This window comes from Pleurodeles waltl, chromosome 1_1, assembly GCF_031143425.1.
Source record: "Pleurodeles waltl isolate 20211129_DDA chromosome 1_1, aPleWal1.hap1.20221129, whole genome shotgun sequence".
Taxonomy (NCBI): domain Eukaryota; kingdom Metazoa; phylum Chordata; class Amphibia; order Caudata; family Salamandridae; genus Pleurodeles; species Pleurodeles waltl.
Window position 1 is genome coordinate 132,424,003 of NC_090436.1, and position 22,211 is coordinate 132,446,213.

General features: G+C 46.1%; 1 protein-coding gene across 1 annotated transcript in view; it reads right to left on the reverse strand.

The window, feature by feature from the left end:
* LOXHD1 (lipoxygenase homology PLAT domains 1) overlaps nt 1–22,211 on the reverse strand; it is a 929,469-nt gene that overhangs the window by 815,294 nt on the left and 91,964 nt on the right. Inside the window, exon 7 of the mRNA XM_069218871.1 lies at nt 9,599–9,797. Coding sequence (XP_069074972.1) covers nt 9,599–9,797 — 199 coding nt within the window. The remainder of the gene's footprint in view (nt 1–9,598; nt 9,798–22,211) is intronic.

Below are 22,211 nucleotides of genomic sequence, written 5' to 3' on the forward strand. Positions count from 1 at the left end.
GGTGGTTGGGTGAAGGGTACTGTGGTTAATACATGTGAAGGGCAGAGTGATGTAATTGCTGGAGAGCATATGTCTGGTCCTTATTTTCCAGAGCTACGCCAACACCAGGTGGAGTGTGAGTTCTCTGACCCCAGGGAACTTACAGTGGAGGCAGACTTTTGGGTGAGTACCAGAGAGTCTGAAGAGGCATTTGGGGGTGCTCCTGAAGGGAGTGGTCTAGGTGGTTCCCGACCAAGTGAGGTGGGAGAGGATTGTAGTGTCCCAGGTAGGTCTCAGAGCCTAACCTGTACCGTAGGGCTACCTTTTGAGGGAAGCCCCGCAGTGTCAGAAGAACTTGGGGGGATGACTGTAGACAGCATCCCAACAGTTCTGGTGTCTGGCAGTACCACTCCTAGTGAGGGGGTGCAGAAGTCCAGACATAGGGTTGAGAGGGGGTGGCCGACCCCAGTGGAGGATCTTGAAAGTCAGGGGTCAGCTCTGAGAGCAGAGCCCCCCAGGAATGACCCAGGTGAAACCGTTTCTGGTTTGGGGGAAACCCAGACTCTGCCGGATGGGCAGAGGTCGGGAGACCTGCGCCAACCAGACTCTTGTGTGGGCCTTGGGGACGGCGTGTCCCTTGTGGGGGGTGAGAGTGCCCCCCAGGAAGTCCTGGCATGCCAGGCAAAGATTCAACCTCAGGGTGGTGACTCTGGGTTGGATAACCGGGTTCAGAGGTTAAACTTTGACCTGGTGGGGGGTAGATGTGCCCCCCAGAAAGTCCTGGAATGCCAGGCAATGGTTCAACCTCAGGGTGGTGACTCTGGGTTGGCTTACCAGGTGAAGAGGTCAAACTCTGACCGGGTGGGAGGTAGGTGTGCCTCCCAAGAAGTCCTGCTGTGCCAGGCAATTGTCCAACCTCAGGGTGTCGACTCCGGGTTGGATGGCCAGGTTCAGAGGTTAAACTCTGACCTGGTGGGAGGTAGGTGTGCCTCCCAGAAAGTCCTGGGGTGCCAGGCAATTGCCCAACCTCAGGGTGGTGACTCTGGGTTGGCTAACCAGGTTCAGAGGTCAAACTCTGACCTGGTGGGGGGTAGGTGTGCCCCCCAGAAAGTCCTGGTATACCAGGCAATGGTTCAACCTCAGGGTGGTGACCCTGGGTTGGAGAACCAGGCTCAGAGGTTAAACTCTGACCTGGTGGGAGGTAGGTGTGCCTCCCTGAAAGTCCTGGCCTGCCAGGCAATGGTTCAACCTCAGGGTGGTGACTCTGGGTTGGATATCCCGGTTCAGAGGTTAACCTCTGACCTGGTGGGGGGTAGGTGTGCCCCCCAGAAAGCCCTGGTGTACCAGGCAGTTGTCCAACCTCAGGATGGTGACCCTAGGTTGGAGAACCAGGTTCAGAGGTTAAACTCTGACCTGGTGGAGGGTCAGTGTGCCCTCCAGGAAGTCCTGGCATGCCAGGCGATTGTTCAACTTCAGGGTGGTGACTCTGAGTTGAATGGCCCAGTTCAGAGGTTAAACTCTGACCTGGTGGAGGGTCAGGGTGCCCTCCAGAAAGTCCTGGCGTGCCAGGCAATTGTTCAACCTCAGAGTGCTGACTCTGGGTTGGATAACCGGGTTCAGAGGTTAAACTCTGACCTGGTGGGGGGTAGGTGTGCCCCCCAGAAAGTCCTGGCGTGCCAGGCAATTGTTCAACCTCAGGGCGGTGACTCTGGGTTGGATACCCAGGTTCAGAGGTTAAACTCTGACCTGGTGGGAGGTAGGTGTGCCTCCCAAGAAGCCCTGCTGTGCCAGGCAATTGTCCAACCTCAGGGTGTTGATTCTGGGTTGGATGACCAGGTTCAGAGGTTAAACTCTGACCTGGTGGGGGGTAGGTGTGCCCCCCAGAAAGTCCTGGCGTGCCAGGCAATTGCCCAACCTCAGGGTGGTGACCCTGGGTTGGGGAACCAGGCTCAGAGGTTAAACTCTGACCTGGTGGGAGGTAGGTGTGCCTCCCAGAAAGTCCTGGTGCGCCAGGCAATTGTTCAACTTCAGGGTGGTGACTCTGAGTTGAATGGTCAGGTGCAGAGGTTAAACTCTGACCTGGTGGAGGGTCAGTGTGCCCTCCAGGAAGTCCTGGTGTGCCAGGCAATTGTTCAACTTCAGGGTGGTGACTCTGAGTTGAATGGTCAGGTGCAGAGGTTAAACTCTGACCTGGTGGAGGGTCAGGGTGCCCTCCAGGAAGTCCTGGCGTGCCAGGCAATTGTTCAACTTCAGGGTGGTGACTCTGAGTTGAATGGGCAGGTGCAGAGGTTAAACTCTGACCTGGTGGGGGGTAGGTGTGCCTCCCAGGAAGTCCTGGTTTGCCAGGCAGTGATCCAGTCTGAGGGTACAGACCCTGGGCTGGAAGACCAGGTTCAGGGTGTCCCCCCGGACCTGGAGGGAGGGGCTACTGATAACAGTGCCCCTACCATGTTGTCTTCTGAGGAGGCCACTCCTAGTTGGAGGGTGCTGGACCCCAGAAGGGAGGGCAGGGGGAGGGAAGCCTCACCCCGGGCCCTAGTCCAACCTGAAGGTACAGGCCCCAGGTTGGAGGGCCAGTGGCAGGTTAACAGCCCTGCACTGGTGGAGGAATGGTACAGGGTGACTTCTGTAAGCACCCTGACCATGTTGGACCCTGGGGGTACCGCTCCAGGAGGGAGGGTACAAAGCCCCAGAGGGGAGGACCAGGTTCAGGCTGTCATCCCTGACCTGGTGGAAGGGAGAGTGGTTAAAGGGTGCCCAGCACCTGGGGCTACCGCCCCCCACTCTCCACAGCCACAGTGGTTGGAGAGCTTTGAGAGGCCTGGGGCCTGGCTCTCATCCCTGGCAGCTGTCAGTAATCACTGTGGCTTGCTGTCCGGGTGGACAGAGTTATCCCTGGGGAGGGGACAAGTGTCACACCCCAGGGGTAGAGTGGGCAACACCACTATGTTGGTCATGGGGGTACTATCCTGCCCCTGGGATACATCTGTGAGCAAAGTAAGGTTAGGTGCTGCACAGATGGGATCCGCAGGAAAGGAGAAAGGTTCCCCATGGATGGGCTTAGTGGGCCCTGAGAGTATGGACAGAGGGATCCAATGGGAGTCAGGAAGGCGAAGAACTGGAGCATGCCCCTGCTGTTGTGGGCCTGGGTCCTTGTTCTGTCGCCTCAAACAGGGAAGTACATCAGGATAGTGATTGTTCTCCCCTGGCTTTAGGCTGGTGGGGGGTCATGTTGGACCTGGCTTTTTGACAGGGACATCCCCAAACTTTTTGCCTCCTTCCTCCTATTTTTTCTGACCTGTTGTTGTTGGCTTTTGACCTCTGAGCACTTTACCACTGCTAACCAGTGCTAAAGTGCATATGCTCTCTGTGTAAATTGTACTATTGATTGGTTTATCCATGATTGACTATTTAATTTACCTGTAAGTCCCTAGTAGAGTGCACTACATGTGCCTAGGGCATGTAGATTAAATGCTACTAGTGGGCCTGCAGCACTGGTTGTGCCACCCACCTCCGTAGCCCCTTAACCTTGTCTCAGGCCTGCCATTGCAAGGCCTGTGTGTGCAGTTTCACTGCCACTTCGACTTGGCATTTAAAAGTACTTGCCAAGCCTAGAACTCCCCTTTTTCTACATATAAGTCATCCCTAATGTGTGCCCTAGGTAACCCCTAGAGCAGGGTGCTGTGTAGGTAAAAGGCAGGACATGTACCTGTGTAGTTATATGTCCTGGTAGTGTAAAACTCCTAAATTCGTTTTTACACTACTGTGAGGCCTGCTCCCTTCATAGGCTAACATTGGGGCTGCCCTCATACACTGTTGAAGTGGCAGCTGCTGATCTGAAAGGAGCAGGAAGGTCATATTTAGTATGGCCAGAATGGTAATACAAAATCCTGCTGACTGGTGAAGTCGGATTTAATATTACTATTCTAGAAATGCCACTTTTAGAAAGTGAGCATTTCTTTGCACTAAAATCTTGTTGTGCCCTTCAATCCACGTCTGGCTAGGTTTAGTTGACAGCTCCTTGTGCATTCACTCAGACACACCCCAAACACAGGGTACTCAGCCTCACTTGCATACATCTGCATTTTGAATGGGTCTTCCTGGGCTGGGAGGGTGGAGGGCCTGCCCTCACACAAAGGACTGCCACACCCCCTACTGGGACTCTGGCAGACAGGATTGAGCTGAAAGGGAACTGGGTGCATTTCTTAGAGACTCTTTGAAGTCACCCCCACTTCAAAGGCACAACTTAGTATAAAACAGGGCCTCTGCCCTACCTCATCAGACACTTGCTGGAGAAGAAACCTGAACCAGAAACTACATCCTGCCAAGAAGAACTGCCTGGTTGCTCAAAGGACTCACCTGTCTGCTTTCTCCAAAGGACTGCTGTCTTGCTGTTGCCCTGCTGCCTTGCTGAACTCTTGTCTGGCTGTGAAAGTGCTCTCCAAGGGCTTGGATAGAGCTTGCCTCCTGTTCCTTGAAGTCTCAGGACCAAAAAGACTTCTTCCTTTCACGTGGACACTCCGTGCGCCGAAAATTTCGACGCACAGCTTGTTTCGCGGCGAGAAAAACGCCGCACACCGACGCTGATCAACGCGACGCCCTCGGGACGATCGAGACTTCGACGCACAACCTCGCAAGGACAAAGCCGCCCGACTTCCAAGGAGAAATCGACGCGACGCCTACCGTGAGTGCGAAACTTTGACGCACGGCCTCGCAAGGACAACGCCGCCCGACTTCCAAGGAGAAATCGACGCGACGCCTGCCGTGAGACCAAAATTTCGACGCACGGCCTCGCAAGGACAACGCCGCCCGACTTCCAAGGAGAAATCGACGCGACGCCTACCGTGAGATCGAAACTTCGACGCGCAGCCCCGCAGAACGACGCGCAGCCGGAAAATAAGCAGGAGAATCCACGCACAGACCCGGGACATCTGGTAATCCTCGCGATCCACAAAAAGAGACTGTCTGCGCGCCGGAAACGACGCCCGACTTCCCCGCGTGGAAAAGAACGACGCAAGTCTGTGTGTGCTGAGCGGAAAACGACGCACACACCCCTTTTTCCACGCATCTCTTCTCCTGTGGCCCTCTGAGGAGATTTCCCACCAGAAACCAGGTACTCTGTGCTTGAAAGACACTGTATTGCTTTTTAAAGACTTAAAGACTCTTAATATCACTTTTCAGTGATATCTTTACAAATTCGTATTGCAACTTTGATCGTTTTGACCTACAATTATCCAGATAAATATTCTATATTTTTCTAAACACTGTGTGGTGTATTTTTGTGGTGTTATACTATGGTGTTGTATGATTTATTGCACAAATGCTTTACACATTGCCTTCTAAGTTAAGCCTGACTGCTCGTGCCAAGCTACCGGAGGGTGAGCACAGGCTGATTTTGGATTGTGTGTGACTTACCCTGACTAGAGTGAGGGTTCTTGCTTGGACAGAGGGCAACCTATCTGCCAACCAAAAACCCCATTTCTAACATTAGTTAGCTCAAATAGTACCCTCTGCAAGTATGAATTTAACTTTGTTCCTCCTTTTGTCACATTGGCTCTCATTGTACGAATTAGGCTGCTGGATTTGGGCGGCATTGTGGGGAACCGAGTTCAATCACACACCATGTGACAACTGTCAGCATAGTCCGTTTCTGGCCAGCTAGCAGCACCTCACCTATGCATAAGAGCAAGGGTGGTTTGTGGCAACTGAGCGCATGACATTGTGACTTCTCAGGGAAATCATGGTGGATCAGATCTCATCCTTTTCTCCCAGTTACATTAATCTCACACTTGCAAAGACAAACAAAGTAGGCAATGGTTCAATAAGATTTATTGAATCAGCTGTCTCCTAGATAAAATGACATGAACTGCAATAATGCGGATGATAAAACATACTAAAAACAGAATGGTGACAAGAAAAGTGAAACACAAGAAAAGTCCCACCATACTGTCACTATGCAAGATGTACGATTCCTACCTACGCCACTAATGTTCTATGTTAGAGCACAACAGGATAAGCCCTAATCCGCCCTTCAGGAACCCTGGGATGATATTATCCCCTATACCCGTGTATGGCAGTAGTGGAGAAGCCTTTTGTCTATTCAGACACCATCCCCATTTAGGCCTGGGAACCAGCAGTCTCAGCTAGCAGCTGTAGAGAAGTCAGACAGCATGCAGTAGTAGTCATCTGGCTGGATCTCCCTCTAACGTGCAGGGGACAGAGAGATGTTTTTATAGTAAAACAGCTACTGTTCTGAGAAAAGTGTCCCCATGTAAAAATACATATGTTTTTGTGAAATGTTAGGGGTGTGACATACCACTTTGTTCTGACAAACCTATCTTTTCCCAGCCTTGAATAAAGCACAGAGTGAAAGAATGTCGTGCTAAGAAATTTAAATTTTTCCTAAGCGAAAGGACAGCAAGATAAAGGAAAAACAAAACATCACCACAAATCTAATTGTGTCTAAAAGAATAAAATAAAATGAAACATTACTAGGCTAAAGGGCACAGACAGCAGACCTCGTTGCTAAAATAACGTGGCTACAAAACATCACTAAAATGGCTTCACTACACTTTCATGGAATCAGAAATCACACAGGTGTTATCACACCTGCCTCTTGGGCCCCACACATCACGGATGTCACATGGGCCTTAGCTCCAAATCCTCCTTTTTTGTGGTCAGGGTTGAAATATTCCACTTACACATCACTCTATCTCTCAATGTACTCTATGACCATGACTGATCTTAATCTTAGACAAACAGCTCCACTCAACAACACTCATCTGATCTTCTTTGTTTGTTCTCCCTCCAAATTATAATATCCTCATCTAAAATTCCATTCCATTGTACCCCAGAACTCAGTCGTTCATCTTCTCTGGTTTGCAACCAGCCTCCTCCCTACCACAGGGACAGTACTCCTTAACGTCTCAATTCCCCTCTCTGTTGCTAATTCTTGAGATCTTGTCCATGAACTTGTTTTGCCCAGGACCTTGTTTTGCCAGACCACTTAGCAGCCTTTGACAGAATCACCCACTCATTTCTGCACCACACTCTCCTCTCCAGGCATGTACACGTATGCACTATCCAGGCTTTCCCAATGCATCCACTTATCATGTTTTGAGGGTCCGTTTATAATGTCCTCTACTGCTCCTTGTCACCTGGAGTGTCTCCAAGCTCAGCCACTGGCCCTTCCCCAGTGGCGTAACAACAAAGGCAGGGCCCAAGCTCCAGGGGCCCCCTCAGCACAGTATACTGTGGACAGGGGTAGGCCCCTGACTGGGTTCAGGGGGACGGGCCCCCTCAAGTTTCATTGCGCCATTACCCTCCTCAGTGTGCACAGTTTTGCGTGAAGAACTCATGCACTGTTTAGGTTTCAGCTACCACCACTGTTCAAGGAATACTGAATCATGAATGTCCACACTAATCCCAAAGCACAGACTCACCTCTTGGATACATACTTCTATGTGAAGCAGATCTTGCAAAAAACAGCACAAAATAGCATTCTACCCAACTAACTGACCTTTCAGAATGAAATTATATTTGAAAAAACAGAGTTCTTCATGTTAATCAAGCTTGCAAGCCTATCACCACTTTGTTTCACAAGTCAGATCCCAGCATCTACATATGCAGCAATTTGAAGATACCTCCTTCCTGCCCGGCTGCTGAGGCGTTTACCAATATTCTCATCAAAGCTGTTCTTTGCACCATTTCCTCTGAAATTATTTACGTTTGTGAATGAAATGCAGACAGCACAACTCTGAAACAGTGAGGAGAAATTTCCTCTCGCTGTTTCTGTCTTGTTCTGTCTGAAGTTCATGCGTTAACGTGGAGAAATTCAGAGTTATGATAACTAACATTTAGACACTTCTAATGCAAACAGAACAGGTGCTCAGCTCTGCGCTGAGCCAGCACAGCGCTACATGATACTGACCAGCAGTGCTTAAATTGTGCTAGTGGTTGCAGGTGTGGGCATTGGGACTCATTTTTGGGGGCCACAAATTATTTTTCATCATCAGACTCTGGCACTGCAAGATTTTGGTCTGAGCCAAAAAAGCGAGAAAAAAGGGCAAAGAAAAAGATAGGAAAACAGTGACAAGGAAAGGAAAGCTGGAGATAAAAAGAACCTCCATATAAAGATTCAGGAAGTGTAGGGTTTTTGAGAAAAAGATGCGCTGGAATCAAGATTAGCCAGTTTTTTTATCTGCAGTGCTTCATTTGTAAAAACATAAGTGCCGGGGCCCTCGTCAGGCGGAAACTGCAGCTTGCACCAACCATTGACCCTACCAGCGCTGCCAATAACAGTACCAACACAACTGCTAACCATCACACTCCTACAAATGAGACAATTCAGACTATTGCTGGCCTCAAATGTATAAGAATGGCTTCGGTGCCAGGTATCAGTCATATTTAATGTACATTTAATTAATAAACAACTGTTGATGCACTCATCTCTAAATTAGATAAACAGCGCCACCATCTGACAGCATATTATAAACCCTGGAGTTGACAAGTAAGCGCTGGTACCTAGCACCGGAAATCACCAGCTCAAATTAGGCACTGGTAATCTGCAACCCCACCATTCGCCAGAGCGAGTTCTTAGGGAAAAAACTTCAAGTCCTACGCTTATTGTTTTACACACTAAGCAATGGGCCTCAGGATCAAATATACAGTGGCTGTGCAGCATATGGATTTAAAAAAAAAAAAGAGAAAATGTGCATTCCTGGCACTTTAAGAAAGAACCTAGATGCATGCTACTCAGTCATTATTATGTGTAATCGTTGTTTGTTGTTGAAATGGAAACAGATGGCATATACAGGACACACAAATAAAAGACAATTTAAAAAAAATCTCCTTGGAGGGAATATAGAATATCATTAGAGTTGCTCAAAATCTGTCATGTGAAAGTGAATGAGAGAACAAATGTACAAATTAGTATTAGCAGAACTGCCACAATTTGTGAGTGATTTTTTCATTTAAGATTTGTAATCTTTATAATTATATTTTCTTCAGTGTTGTGAGTAGATTTTTCTTTAAATCCTTTTATTTTTATGCAATTACATATAAGCAGTATTAAGAGAAGTGGCACACATTGTGAGTGTTTTTCTTCTGTTACTGTTTCCATTTTGTTTAAGTTGTTTTCAAAATATATCCCCATATCAATAATTACCAAACCAGACCAATCGATTTCTATGCCAATGTTCTCAGGATCATATTAAAAAACAGTAGAATTGATTTTTGGTCTCCCACAAGTTCCCTTTTAATGTTTCGCTGTAGAAGAATTTGGGACCATGTGTAATCAAGAGCGTTAAACTCCATGCTCATCGACAAGCCACAGCTACCTGTAGTTCCCCAGGGCCAGATATGGGTGCCCTTGGTTTGACTGTGGTTTTGACTGGGCCTTTGACGAGGGAGCAGAATATCACCCTGCAACAATTTGCATTTTGAAGTGATCCGTTAAAGAGGACCATTAGCCTCATTGGATAGCTCATTGAAATAAATTCCTACACTGTCAACTAGTGGACACCCAAAAGCCAATCAAATGTACTTCCGCCAAAAATTCCATATCCCATATATCTCCTACCATGAAAACTGCTAGACTCTAACCCAAAATTCCACTTACCAGTGTGGTCCTGTCGTTTGCTGTTGAGGTCTGTAAGAGACGTCTTGCTCCCAGGTGTGAATGTACGGCTGAGCTGGCAGTCGGTGTGGTACAGGGAGAACCACTGCCGACAAGGGAAGGTCCAAGTTTTTTCCTTGCTTGTGTTAGTTACAGACACCTCCTCCACGTACCAAGCCTGCTGCTCCTCAATGCCATCATGCTTCAAGGGGACAGTAAGAAAAGTGACAGGTGTCAGTCATGAACTTGTTTAGCACAAAGAGGAGAAGCAAGAAAATGAAGTAATTCAAGTACCTAAACTTAAGAGAGTCAGGTACATTTGTTATAGAGAAGCACCGCTATCTTGAACACAGGAGTAGTGAATAAATGGTTATTTGGGGTCTTACTACACTCAGAAAAATACAGGATCCAAGTATAGGATAAGTATAATGAGGGAGTGTGCAAGCTTGCAGCTGAGGAGCTTCTGTGCATTTTGGAAGGCTGGTTCAGTCAAGTTGTGCAAGGGTGTGGTGAGTGGGCGGAGTGTGAGTGAGTGAATGTGTGTTAGCGTTTCACCCGATTTATCTCTTCGCCTCTAGTTGTCCAAAGCAGTGCATCTTAAACAATGTTTCAATGTTCCATCACATGAGACGGCACACACCCAGAATTAACATAAGGAGGTAAGAGGTTCTGTGGTCTGACCATGCCCTCATAACTTGTTTTTTCAATTGTCAGGGAGGGAGCTTCTAAGATGTGTCCCTAGTGCATGAGAATTCATGAGCTCAAAACTTCCAGCCAGAAAGTTATGCCCCTCTCCTGAACACCGAAATGGAACTTATCACCTGGACTCAGCGGATTGGCTACAAGGTGTATGATACACCTTTTCATCAATTACCAATAAACTTGCTCACTCTGTAGACTCTCTTGTTAAAGAGAGAGACTTCATCAAAAACTGGCTCTAATGCTAAGCTCCATAGGTCATGTGGCAGAAATCTAGGACTCAGTTACACAAGGAAGAGGAAGATGAGGCACGGTACTTATACAGCAGTACTCTGGAACTAGTGAAGATTACCCTCAATTCATAAACTTTTACGACATTCAGAAAATCCATGCAAATGTAAAATAATAACCCCAGCTCAGAGAACTGTTATTTCTTTTTGAAGAGGGATTGGGATGTTCCGCGCATAAGTTTAATAGACATTGTGCATTCTGTACTGTGACTTCAGAGCCATTTTAACTCATTTTTACACCTTGCTCTGACACTTTTTAAATAATTTATATTGGTGCATCTTTATGTGAATTAGGACGCCACATATAGTTTGCTAAGATGAAATGTAAATTTTGCACTCTGTTTTGCTGCTTTTATGCTGCTTCTTCTTCTGTGCAAATTTTGCATTTTGTATGGACACTCCGCTTCAACCTTGGGCCAAAGCATTACAACACAGTAAACAAGATGCTTTAGTTTGTCTGCTAAGATGTAACTTTCACTTTATGTATATTTAGTTTCACCCTATATCAATTAATCAAAGACATTATGTGGTTATTGTATTTCAAAAGATAAGAGGCTGTATCTTTTTCATTAAACTAGCTAAAATAAACATTAGCTTAATCAAATAATGTAGCAGAAACCGGAAATTGTAGTATAGAGTCCTTTAAGTCCATTCTTAAGTACCCGAAGGAGCATAACTAGACGAATGCATGTATCTCATCACACGTAGGTGTTAGAATAAAATGGTGCATTATAGAGGGAGAGAGTAAGTCCTGCCCTTGCTTCATGCCAAAGGTATAGTATGCCAAAGAGCCAGAAAGAAAACTCTTAGCTATCCCAGAGATTGCCTGCAGCCCAGCCACAACAACACTGTTGGAATTCATCATTCAAAGCATCAATGCCACTCAGTCTGCTGGTGATTTCTGTCATGCCAAATGACAAATAGGTATGAACAATCCTTAGTACCGGGATGCAGCCCAGCTTAACCCAAGTCCTCTAAAAAAGGAGACCAAAAGTTCTATTTTTTAGGGACCCTCACACATCCTACTAGTGTCATGCTCCATCATTGGGTCTCACCGTGGTCCCTATAAATCACAGTGGGCTCAGCCTTATCGCAGGGAGCACTTTGGATATTTTTTCCAGCAGGGTCTTAAAATACAGATAGAAATACCTAAAAGACAATTTCCCTTTATTCTTGAGTACAATCATGAACTATGAATATTGAAGAAAGGCGTTTCCTCTATTCCTTCTGAGCTGCAGAGGACAGTAATAGTTTCCATAGTACTATCGAGAACTAACTATTGCAATGTTGTGTATGTCAATTTACAACAGCAACTATTAAATAAAGTTCAGTCTCTTCAAAATGCAGCTGCACAGCTTCTTCTCAATATTCCTAAATTGCAGTCGATTTTACAGGCATTACCTAAAATACACTGGCTGCATGTAAAGAAACTGATTGCTTTTAAGGACCTGTGCATTGCCCATAAGCCTCTACATGTTTGTGGTCTGGACTATATTAAGCTTAGATTCCAGTGGTATGTCCCTAATAGGATGCTACACTCCAGTTTCACAAAAAATTGGTGATCCCTCAATTTAAAAGGGCATCATGGGATGGCAGTATTTTTGCCTTTTCCACTGGAAAATTGTGGAATAGTCTTCCTCTGTATAGAAAATCTCAGAAAAATGTTATCCATTTCAGGAAAGCGCTCAAAACCTGGTTGTTTTCTAACTTATTGGTTCCAAGGGGGGCTACAGTTCTTCCCGTTTTTACGGTCTCTAGCACCAAGACACCCATGGGAAATGGTGTATTTTATAAAACAAATATCAAATAAATAGTGGATCAGTATGTTGTGGAAATAAAAAGATAGCTATGGACTGCAAGCCTCGTAATCTGCACGACAATTTGATCAAAGATCAAGTGGTTATGCATGCTTGTAATCAAGTAGTTCAGGAATGTTTCTGGGTCAGTGGTGATGCTGGTTGCCATAGTTCGCAGGAATTTCGGGTAGATGAGCTGTGGCTCTTAAACAGGACGTGAGGGATTTGGCAGAGTGACAGCTAGTGTTGATCAAAAGGCAACTTCAAAGTTTTACAGAGACAAACCGAAATTGAAGGAACAGGCTAGGTGTTATCCCTGTGAAGGTAAGGATCATCTAGCACGTAGTCAAAATTGTCCAGCAGCAAAACAAAAATTCAGTAATTGCTAACTCACAGGGTATATCACAAAAGTTTGTAGGAAAAGGATTGTACTCATAAAATGTACAAATGATGACAGAAAGGGTGATAATGATTTGAAGCCCGATACAACCAGTGACGATTTGGTGATGAATGTTTGCAACAACTTTGTTTTGAATGTTAATGGTGCTTTGTTTAAAAACAAACTGGAATATTGTATGACCATTGGTGGTATGCATGTGAAAATATATGCAGAATCTGGTTCACTGTATACTATTATTAATGAAGAAATGTGGAAGTCATTCTTTGTGGAAAATGTTGGGAACAAATTGATAGAATCAAGCATACGACCTGAAGGATATATTGGCAAAAAATTGACACGCTGGAGTTTAGATGGTTTACAGTCAAATTTAACAAGCACTGACAAATCCAATAGGTTTCGCCTACACAAGATCTATTGGCTTTATCATTTTTTTAGATGCTGCACAGCAGCACAAGCAGTTGTACAACATGGCTTGGTGTTACAAAAAAAAGAAGTGCTATGATGCGATCAACGTTGGCCGTGTAATAGCCATGTTTTTTTTCTATAAGCCATGTTGCACAGCAGAATCTCAGTAGATCTTGCACAGGCGCAACCTATTGGCTTTGCCAGTGCTTATTTATCATTAGTGGGAAAACGTTTCCATCCTCAAGGAGTTAGTATGGGGTCCCAGTGAAGATGCCTTGGTGAACACACTTATGTAGTGCCTTTCCTCGCTAAGGCAGCCGGAGCACTAATGTGAAAGCAGCAAGTTTACCTTGGAGTGATACCACTCTTCCCACTACAATGAGCCCTCGCCTCAAGGGCAGTTTGTACTAGCCCTGGGTGGAGCTGACGGAGCTCCACTCTGTGGAATTCCGTGAAGTTGATAAAAAAAATCTGTGAAATTTTGTTGAGGCAGAGTCCCATGTGCCGTGGAGTGGCACCCTCTCCGAATGCGCCCGATCTCGTAGGCGCTAAGCAGGGTCAGGACGGGTTAGCTGGTCCGACTCTGCTTAGTGCTTCCGAGATTGAGCACATACAGGAATGAAAGGTGCCATTTCAGGCCTCTTGTGCACCGGCCTGGTGCACTCACTACTGATGTCTTAGGGTGATTCTACCACCAGCTGTGGACTTGGCCTTACTAGTTTGCACCTTGCACTTTATCCAGCCTCTCTTAAACCCGGATGCTCTATTAAAATTGCTAAAACCTTTCAACCTAACTTTTATCTTTTTTTATTTGGTTGAATTTGGTTGTGAGGGTGCTTTGTTCTTTCTCAAGAGACAGTATTGCTTGCTTTTCTTATAAGTATAACTAATAATGTATCGGTTGCATCAATCGTTGCTCTTTAAGTGTAACTGCAATGCAATGATTTTAATTAATTGAACATGAATAAAATAACTATATGTGTGAGTCAGGAAACAATTTTTGTACGTTGGCATTGATCCTTTTTAGGCGCCATGCTTTTGGTAGAAGCACGGAGAGGCACCCAGAGCACAGCCGGATTATTTATCCACCAGACCATATGAGAAGCAGCAGTGTCAATTCCTTGTCAGTGACACGTAACTCACCAGACCACTGCTTCATCCCCTCTCATATACTCAAGGACCTATTTACAAAGGTACATCTACACATGTAGATTAACTACAAGTAAATGTACTCTTACACTTTCGGGCAACTGCTGTAGGCTATTCATCATTTACGTAAAGTTACTCAAAACTGTAGATTTAAGTATTCCCACCCCATGAAATAAGGGGTAAAGTCAGTAAAAACGTCAAATACAACCATAAAGCTACTACTAGTAGTGGGATCATAATACGGCAGACTGAATATCCGCCACATTTGTGATGGAGGAAACCCCTCCTTCAAGGTCATAATAAGGCCCATAGTTCCTGAAATTTAATGAAATAAAAATACCACCTATTGGAAAAAAAATGTTTATGTATTAAAAATGAATAACAATGTATACAAATAATCAAAAATAATTTACTTTTGAATAAAAATGAATGTTAATAACATATTTCAAAATAAATTAACTGTTTTATTCATAGATTTTAAAATGAAATATAATTCATTTATATTTTTAAATAACTTAAATAATTTAATTTACTTAACTATTGTTATAAATGGGGTCTTTGGTTGGCAGTCAGGTTACCCCCTGTCCAAGCAAGGACCCTCACTCTAGTGAGGGTAAAGGAGAATCACCCTCAGTTAACACCCCCTTGGTAGCTTGGCACGAGCAGGCAGGCTAACTTCAGAAGCAACGTGTCAATGATTTGTACCAACACACTAGTAACTCAGTGAAAACACTACAAAATGACACAACACAGGTTTAGAAAAATAGATAATATTTATCTAAACAAAACAAGACCAAAAACAACTAAAATCCAACATACACAAGTCAAGTTATGAACTTAAAAAGCAAAAGAGTCTTAAATCCTTTAGAAAACAGTGAGAACAGTGAAACAGTGAGAACGTTGTTAGCGTACAAAAGTACCTAGGTAGCGTCAAAATAAAGGCGCACAGGTGAGCATGTGTCAAAAAAGGCCAGTGATGCGTCGATTTATCATTCGCAAGCGAGAGCATGCGTCGTTCCTCCTCCAGTCGGGTCAGCGTGTGTCGTTTCTTTTCTCCCGCAAGAGAGCGATGCGTCGATCCAGACGGGCACCTCTGGTTCGGCCAGGCTTTCTTTGCATTGATTTTCCACAACCAGCGATGTTGTGTCAAAGTCAAAATCCATTCGCTGCGTGGAGGGCTTGCGTCATTAACAGCAGCCACTGCGTATGTTGCGCTTCATTTCTCCAGCCACGTTGTGTCAATCTCCCAGCCGCGATGCAGGTGGAGGGTCGATTTTAGCCGTGGGGCGTGTTGTTTTTCAGCCGCAAAGCAAGTGGTGCATCGAAAGTTTCCCCGCATGGTGGTCTCTGCGTGGACGTCTGTCCCTTTCCACCAGCTGCACCCTTTTAAGGGCCCAGAGACAGGTTAGGGTACCACTTGGCAGGCAGGACTCCCAGCTGAAAGCCCAAGTGCTGTCAGAGAGAAGTCTTTGTTGTCCCTGAGACTTCAACAACAGGAGGCAAGCACAATTCAAGCCCTTGGAGATTCTTCACCAGTGGGAAGTCACTCAAAAGTCAGTCTTGGTCCTCTCTCAGGCAGAAGCAGCTACTGCAGGCCAACCCAGCAAAGCACAGTCACAGGCAAAGGGGTAGTACTCCCCCTCCAGCTTCTCCAGCTCTTCTCCTTGACAGAGGTTCCTCTTGGTTCTAGAAGTCATCTGATTTTCAGCGGCTCCTCATACCCCTTTCTGCCTTTGAAGTAGGCCAACTTCAAAGAGAAGTCTGTTGTTTTCAAGATCCTGCCCTGCCCAGGCCAGGCCCCAGACACACACCAGGGGGTTAGAGACTGCATTGTGTAAGGGCAGGCACAGCCCTTTAAGTGACCACTCCTCCCTTCACCTTAGCCCAGATAGCCCATCAGAATATGCAGGCTACACCCCAGCTCCCTTTGTGTAACTGTCTAGAGGAGAAGTGCAAACAGCCCAACTGTCAAATTGACCCAGACAGGGATTCCACAAACAAGCAGAGCCACAGAATGGTTCAAGCAAGAAAATGCCTGCTTTCTAAACGTGGCATTTTCAAACACACAATCTAAAAAACAGCTTCACTAAAAGATGTATTTTTAAATTGTGAGTTCAGAGACCCCAAACTCCACATGTCTATCTGCTCCCAAAGGGAATCTATGCTTTAATCATATTTAAAGGCAGTCCCCATGTTAACTTATGAGAGAGACAGGCCTCACAACAGTGAAAAGATAATTTGGCAGTATTTCACTGTCAGGACATGTAAAACACATAAGTACATGTCCCACCTTTATCATGCACTGCACCCTGCCCATGGGGCTACCTAGGGCCTACCTTAGGGGTGACTTACATGCATAGAAAGGGAAGGTTTAGGCCTGGCAAGTGGGTACACTTGCCAAGTCGAACTGGCAGTTTAAGACTGCAATCACAGACACTGCAGTGGCAGGTCTGATCCATGTTTACAGGGCTACTAACGTGGGTGGCAAAACCAGTGCTGCAGGCCCACTAGTAGCATTTAATTTACAGGCCCTGGGCACCTTTAGTGCACTTTACAAGGACTTACCAGTAAATCAAATATGCCAATCATGGATAAGCCAATGCACACATATAAGTTCAACAGAGAACCCTTGCACTTTAGCACTGGTCAGCAATGGTAAAAGTGTCTAGAGCAAACAAAACAGCAACAACAGAGTCCAGCACACAGAAACAACCTGGGAAATAGAGGCAAAAAGTTAGGGGAGACCATGCTAATGATGCCAAGACTAACAACCATTAATCCCTATGGGTAACCACCAGCACAAATTAAGTACAGCACATACAGTCACAGTGTGTGGAGTACTTGGGTAGCAAGGTGTCCTTCCGTCTACTCATTAGTGAAAGCAAAACCGTCAAGTTAAAAGCAGCAGAATCTTCTTTGAAGTAAACCTCAGCCTCCAAAGCAGGAGCTCACAGAGTCCCTCGGGATGGCTCAGACTTAAGTGGGGGGAGAATAATACCACATCCTGGGGTACTGAGAATACTAGTATTACCGCTAATGCTGGTGTCAGTTATACTGGGTCCTGGTGTCATGAATTGATCCTCCATAGTCCCCTATGCAATGTAACATAATATGACACAGTTTTCTGCACTGCTTCCTGCATGTAAACCAACATTTCCACACATTTTAGGACCTCGAAGACTGGGCCCTGTAAAATACATGGGATTACAGCACCTGAGAATACCAGGTGCAATAATACCGCATCAGTTATAATTTCCGTTCCAAGCTGTAACAGAGGTCATAGTGGCTGATATACAAGGACATTTCCTCATACCTTATGTGGGTAGGTCCAGTATCGTCTGACAGTGTCTTGTATATTGAGGACATGCCCTGGTTGAAACATTTGTGTCTTCCATATGTCACTGCAAGCAGCTAGGGACATTTGTAGCATTTATGTAGTGTGTTTTTAAAGAACTAATTCACGCTGTAACAATGCAATATTTATTCCACCCTCACCTGCCCACTAGCAGTGGGTTTAATAGCACCAGGTTACATTTATGAAAAGCATTTTTTAACAATAGTGAGTTTGTTTCTTTATGTGTAATAATTTTATTAAATAACACAATCAAATTATTGATTATCACCTGGTGCAGCATTTAGCTATCAACTAATATAGCAAAAACTTGGATCACTCCTTTCTTATGGATAAGCATACCTATTAGGTAGGACCATTGATGCGTGTGAATGAGAAAATACGGCCTGTCAAAGAAGTATTCCTGATTCAGGGATGGCTGGAATACCTGAATTAATCTCAGCCACTAGTAACTACTAGGGCTGCATCCCCGTCCAATGTTATTTTGCACACCAGATCTGGGATGCAGCAGAAACCATGGGTGGGTGCGTGGGAACACCCATGCTCCACCCATCGAACGCCTTCCTAATGCTGAGTAACTCAAGCAGTGACTTGCGCTGCCTTGCATCACTCCAGACTTACTAAGCCACGCAGAGCCATGAAAGGTGGCTTTGCTTGTCTTAGTAAATCTGACTTAACCCCTTCGCTGCCAGGCCTTTTCCCCATCAGGTGCCAGGCCTTTTTTTGGCTATTTGGGGCAGTTTGTGCTTAGGCCCTCATAACTTTTTGTACACATAAGCTATCCATGCCAAATTTGCATCCTTTTTTCCAACATCCTAGGTATTCTAGGAGGTACCCACACTTCGTGGGTTCCTCTGAAGGAGACCAAGAAATTATCCAAAATACAGCAAAAATTTCGTTTTTTTTTTAAAATGGGAAATATTGGTAAAAAGGGCTGCAGAAGTAGTCTTGTGTTTTTTTCTCCTTAAAATAGCATCAACAAGGGGTTTGCGGTGCTAAAATCACCATCTTCCCAGCTTTTAGAAACAGGCAGACTTGAATCAGAAAACGCCATTTTTCAACACAATTTTGGCATTTTACTGGGACATACCCCATTTTTACTATTTTTTGTGCTTTCAACCACCTTCCAGTTAGTGACAGAAATGCGGGATCCTAGAAAGCTAAACATTTCTGAAAAGAATAAATATTTCTGAATTCAGAAAGGGGTAATTTGTGTAGATCCTACAAGGTTTTCCTGCAGAAAATAACAGCTGAAATAAAATTAAAAAATAGAAATTGAGGTAAAATAACAGCCACTATTCTCCATGTTTTACTCTGTAACTTTTTCCTGCGATGTCAGATTTTTAAAAGCAAAATACCGTTATGTCTGCTGGACTCTTCTGGTTGAGGGGATATATAGGGCTTGTAGGTTTATCAAGCACCCTAAGTGCCCAGAGCCAATAAATGAGCTGCACTTTGCAATGGGTTTTCATTCTATACCGGTATACAGCAATTCATTTGCTGAAATATAAAGAGTGAAAAATAGGTAAGAAAACCTTTGTATTTCCAAAATGGGCACAAGATAAGGTGTAGAGAAGCAGTGGTTATTTGCACATTTCTGAATTCTGAGGTGACCATACTAGCATGTGATTTACAGGGCATTTTTTAAATAGACGTCTTTTTTTACACACTGTCTTACATATGGAAGGAAAAAATGTAGAGAAAGACAAGGGGCAAAAACACTTGTTTTGCTAATCTGTGTTCCCCCAAGTCTCCCGATACAAATGGCACCTCACTTGCATGGGTAGGCCTAATGCTCATGACAGGAAACGCACCATGGACACATCACATTTTTACATTGAAATATGACGTGTTTTTTGCAAAGTGCCTAACTGTGGATTTTGGCCTCTAGCTCAGCCGTCACCTAGGAAAACCTACTAAACCTGTGCATTTTTGAAAACTAGACACCTAGGGAAATCCAGGATGGCGTGACTTGTGAGGCTCTCACCAGATTCTGTTACCCAGAATCCTTTGCAAACCTCAACATTTGGCCCAAAAAAACACTTTTCCTCACATTTCGGTGACAGAAAGTTCTGTAATCTAAGAGGAGCCACAAATTTTCTTCCACCCAGTGCTCCCCCAAGTCTCCCAATAAAAATGGTACCTCACTTGTGTGGGTAGGCCTAATGTCCACGAAAAGAAATGCCCCAAAACACTATGTGGACACATCAAAATTATCAAATACAAAACTACCTGTTCGGTGGGGGTGGGTGGAGCATCTGCGTTTTGGGTCCTGGGCTCAGCAGCGATATAGGGAAACCTACCAAATCCAAACATTTTTTTAAACTAGACACCCGAGGGAGTCTAGGGAGGTGTGACTTGCGTGGATCCCCCAGTGTTTTCTTACCCAGAATCCTCAGCAAACCTCAAATTTAGCTAAAAAAAACAACAACAAAAAACATTTTCCCCACATTTCTGTGTGGGATCACCCTAACAGGACAGATTTCCTACTACCCAACGTTCACCTCAGTCTCCCAGTAAAAATAATACCTCACTTGTGTTGCTGGGCCAAGTGCCTGTGACAGGGAAGAGCCAAAAACATGTCGAAATTGAGGGAGAACCAAAACGGGTCCAAAAGGGCAGTTTGAAAAAAAAAAAACATTTTCAGGCTGACAGGTGGGGCAGAATTTATCGGTATAGATGAGAATGCTGGGTGGTAGGATTTTTCTGGATTCCTGCAGATTCCGGAAGCTTCCATCCCAAAAATGTGGGAAAAATGTGTGATTTCCAGCAAAGTTGGAGGTTTGCAGGTCATTGTGGGTAGGAAAATGGTGCACGGTGCTTGTGAAGCACACCACCTTGGACTCAATCAATCAATCAATCATATTTATACAGCGCGCTACTCACCCGTGAGGGTCTCAAGGCGCTGGGGGGGTTGGGGGGGGTGTCACTGCTGCTCGAAGAGCAAGGTCTTGAGCTGCCTCCGGAAGGCGAGGTGGTCCTGGGTGGTCCTGAGGTGGGCGGGGAGGGAATTCCACGTCTTGGCTGCCAGGTAGGAGAAGGATGTTCCACCTGCAGTGGTTCGGCGGATGCGAGGGACGGCGGCGAGAGCGAGGCTGGTGGATCAAAGTTGACGGGTGGGCGTGTAGAAGGTGAGGCGACGGTTGAGGTATTCGGGGCCCTTGTTGTGGAGGGCTTTGTGTGCGTGGGTGAGGAGCCTGAAGGAGATCCTTTTTTTGACGGGTAGCCAGTGTAGGTGTCTCAGGAGGGCGGAGATGTGGCTGTGGCGGGGTACGTCGAGGATGAGGCGTGCAGAGGCGTTTTGTATTCGCTGAAGACGTTTCTGAAGTTTTGCTGTGATTTCTGCGTATAGGGTGTTTCCGTAGTCCAGGCGGCTTGTGACGAGGGCGTGGGTCACAGTTTTTCTGGTGTCTGCGGGGATCCAGCGGAAGATCTTTCGGAGCATGCGGAGTGTGAGGAAGCAAGAGGACGAGACGGCGTTGACTTGCTTGGTCATGGTGAGAAGGGGGTCCAGGATGAATCCGAGGTTGCATGCGTGGTCTGAGGGGGTAGGTGCGGTGCCCAGGGCTGTGGGCCACCAGGAGTCATCCCAGGCGGACGGGGAGTTTCCGAGGATGAGGACTTCCGTCTTGTTTGAGTTCAGCTTCAGGCGGCTGAGTTTCATCCATTCTGCGACGTCTTTCATTCCATGCTGCTGGTTGGTTTTGGCGGTGGCTGGGTCTTTGGTGAGGGAGAGTATCAGCTGGGTGTCGTCGGCGTAGGAGATGATGTTGATGTTGTGTTTGCGAGCGATGTCGGCGAGGGGGCTCATGTAGACATTGAAGAGAGTAGGGCTAAGCGAGGAGCCTTGAGGGACGCCGCAGATGATCTCGGTGGGATCCGAGCGGAAAGGCGGGAGGTAGACTCTTTGGGAGCGGTCAGAGAGAAAAGAGGCGATCCAGTCCAGGGCCTGTCCTTGGATACCGGTGGAGCGGAGGCGAGTTATTAGGGTGCGGTGGCAGACGGTGTCGAAGGCAGACGAGAGGTCGAGGAGGATGAGGGCGGCTGTTTCTCCGTTGTCCAGCAGGGTTCGGATGTCATCGGTGACTGCGATGAGGGCGATTTCCGTGCTGTGGTTGGCCCGAAATCCGGATTGGGAGGGGCCGAGCAGGTCGTTGTCTTCGAGGAAGTTAGTCAGTTGTTTGTTGACGGCCTTCTCAATGACTTTGGCCGGGAAGGGGAGGAGCGAGATGGGGCGGAAGTTCTTCAGGTCGCTGGGGTCCGCAGTGGGTTTCTTCAGGAGAGTGTTGACTTCCGCGTTTTTCCAGCTCTCGGGGAAGGTGGCAGATGCAAACGAGCTGTTAATGATGGTCTGGAGATAGGGGGCGATGCTGGTGTCGGCTTTGTTGAAGATGTAATGTGGGCAAGGGTCTGAGGGGGCACCGGAGTGGATGGTGTTCATGGTAGTTTTGGTCTCTTCGGCGCTGATGGGTGTCCAGGTGTTGAGGGTGATGGCTGGGGCTGTGGGTTCTGTGGTGGTCGGCGG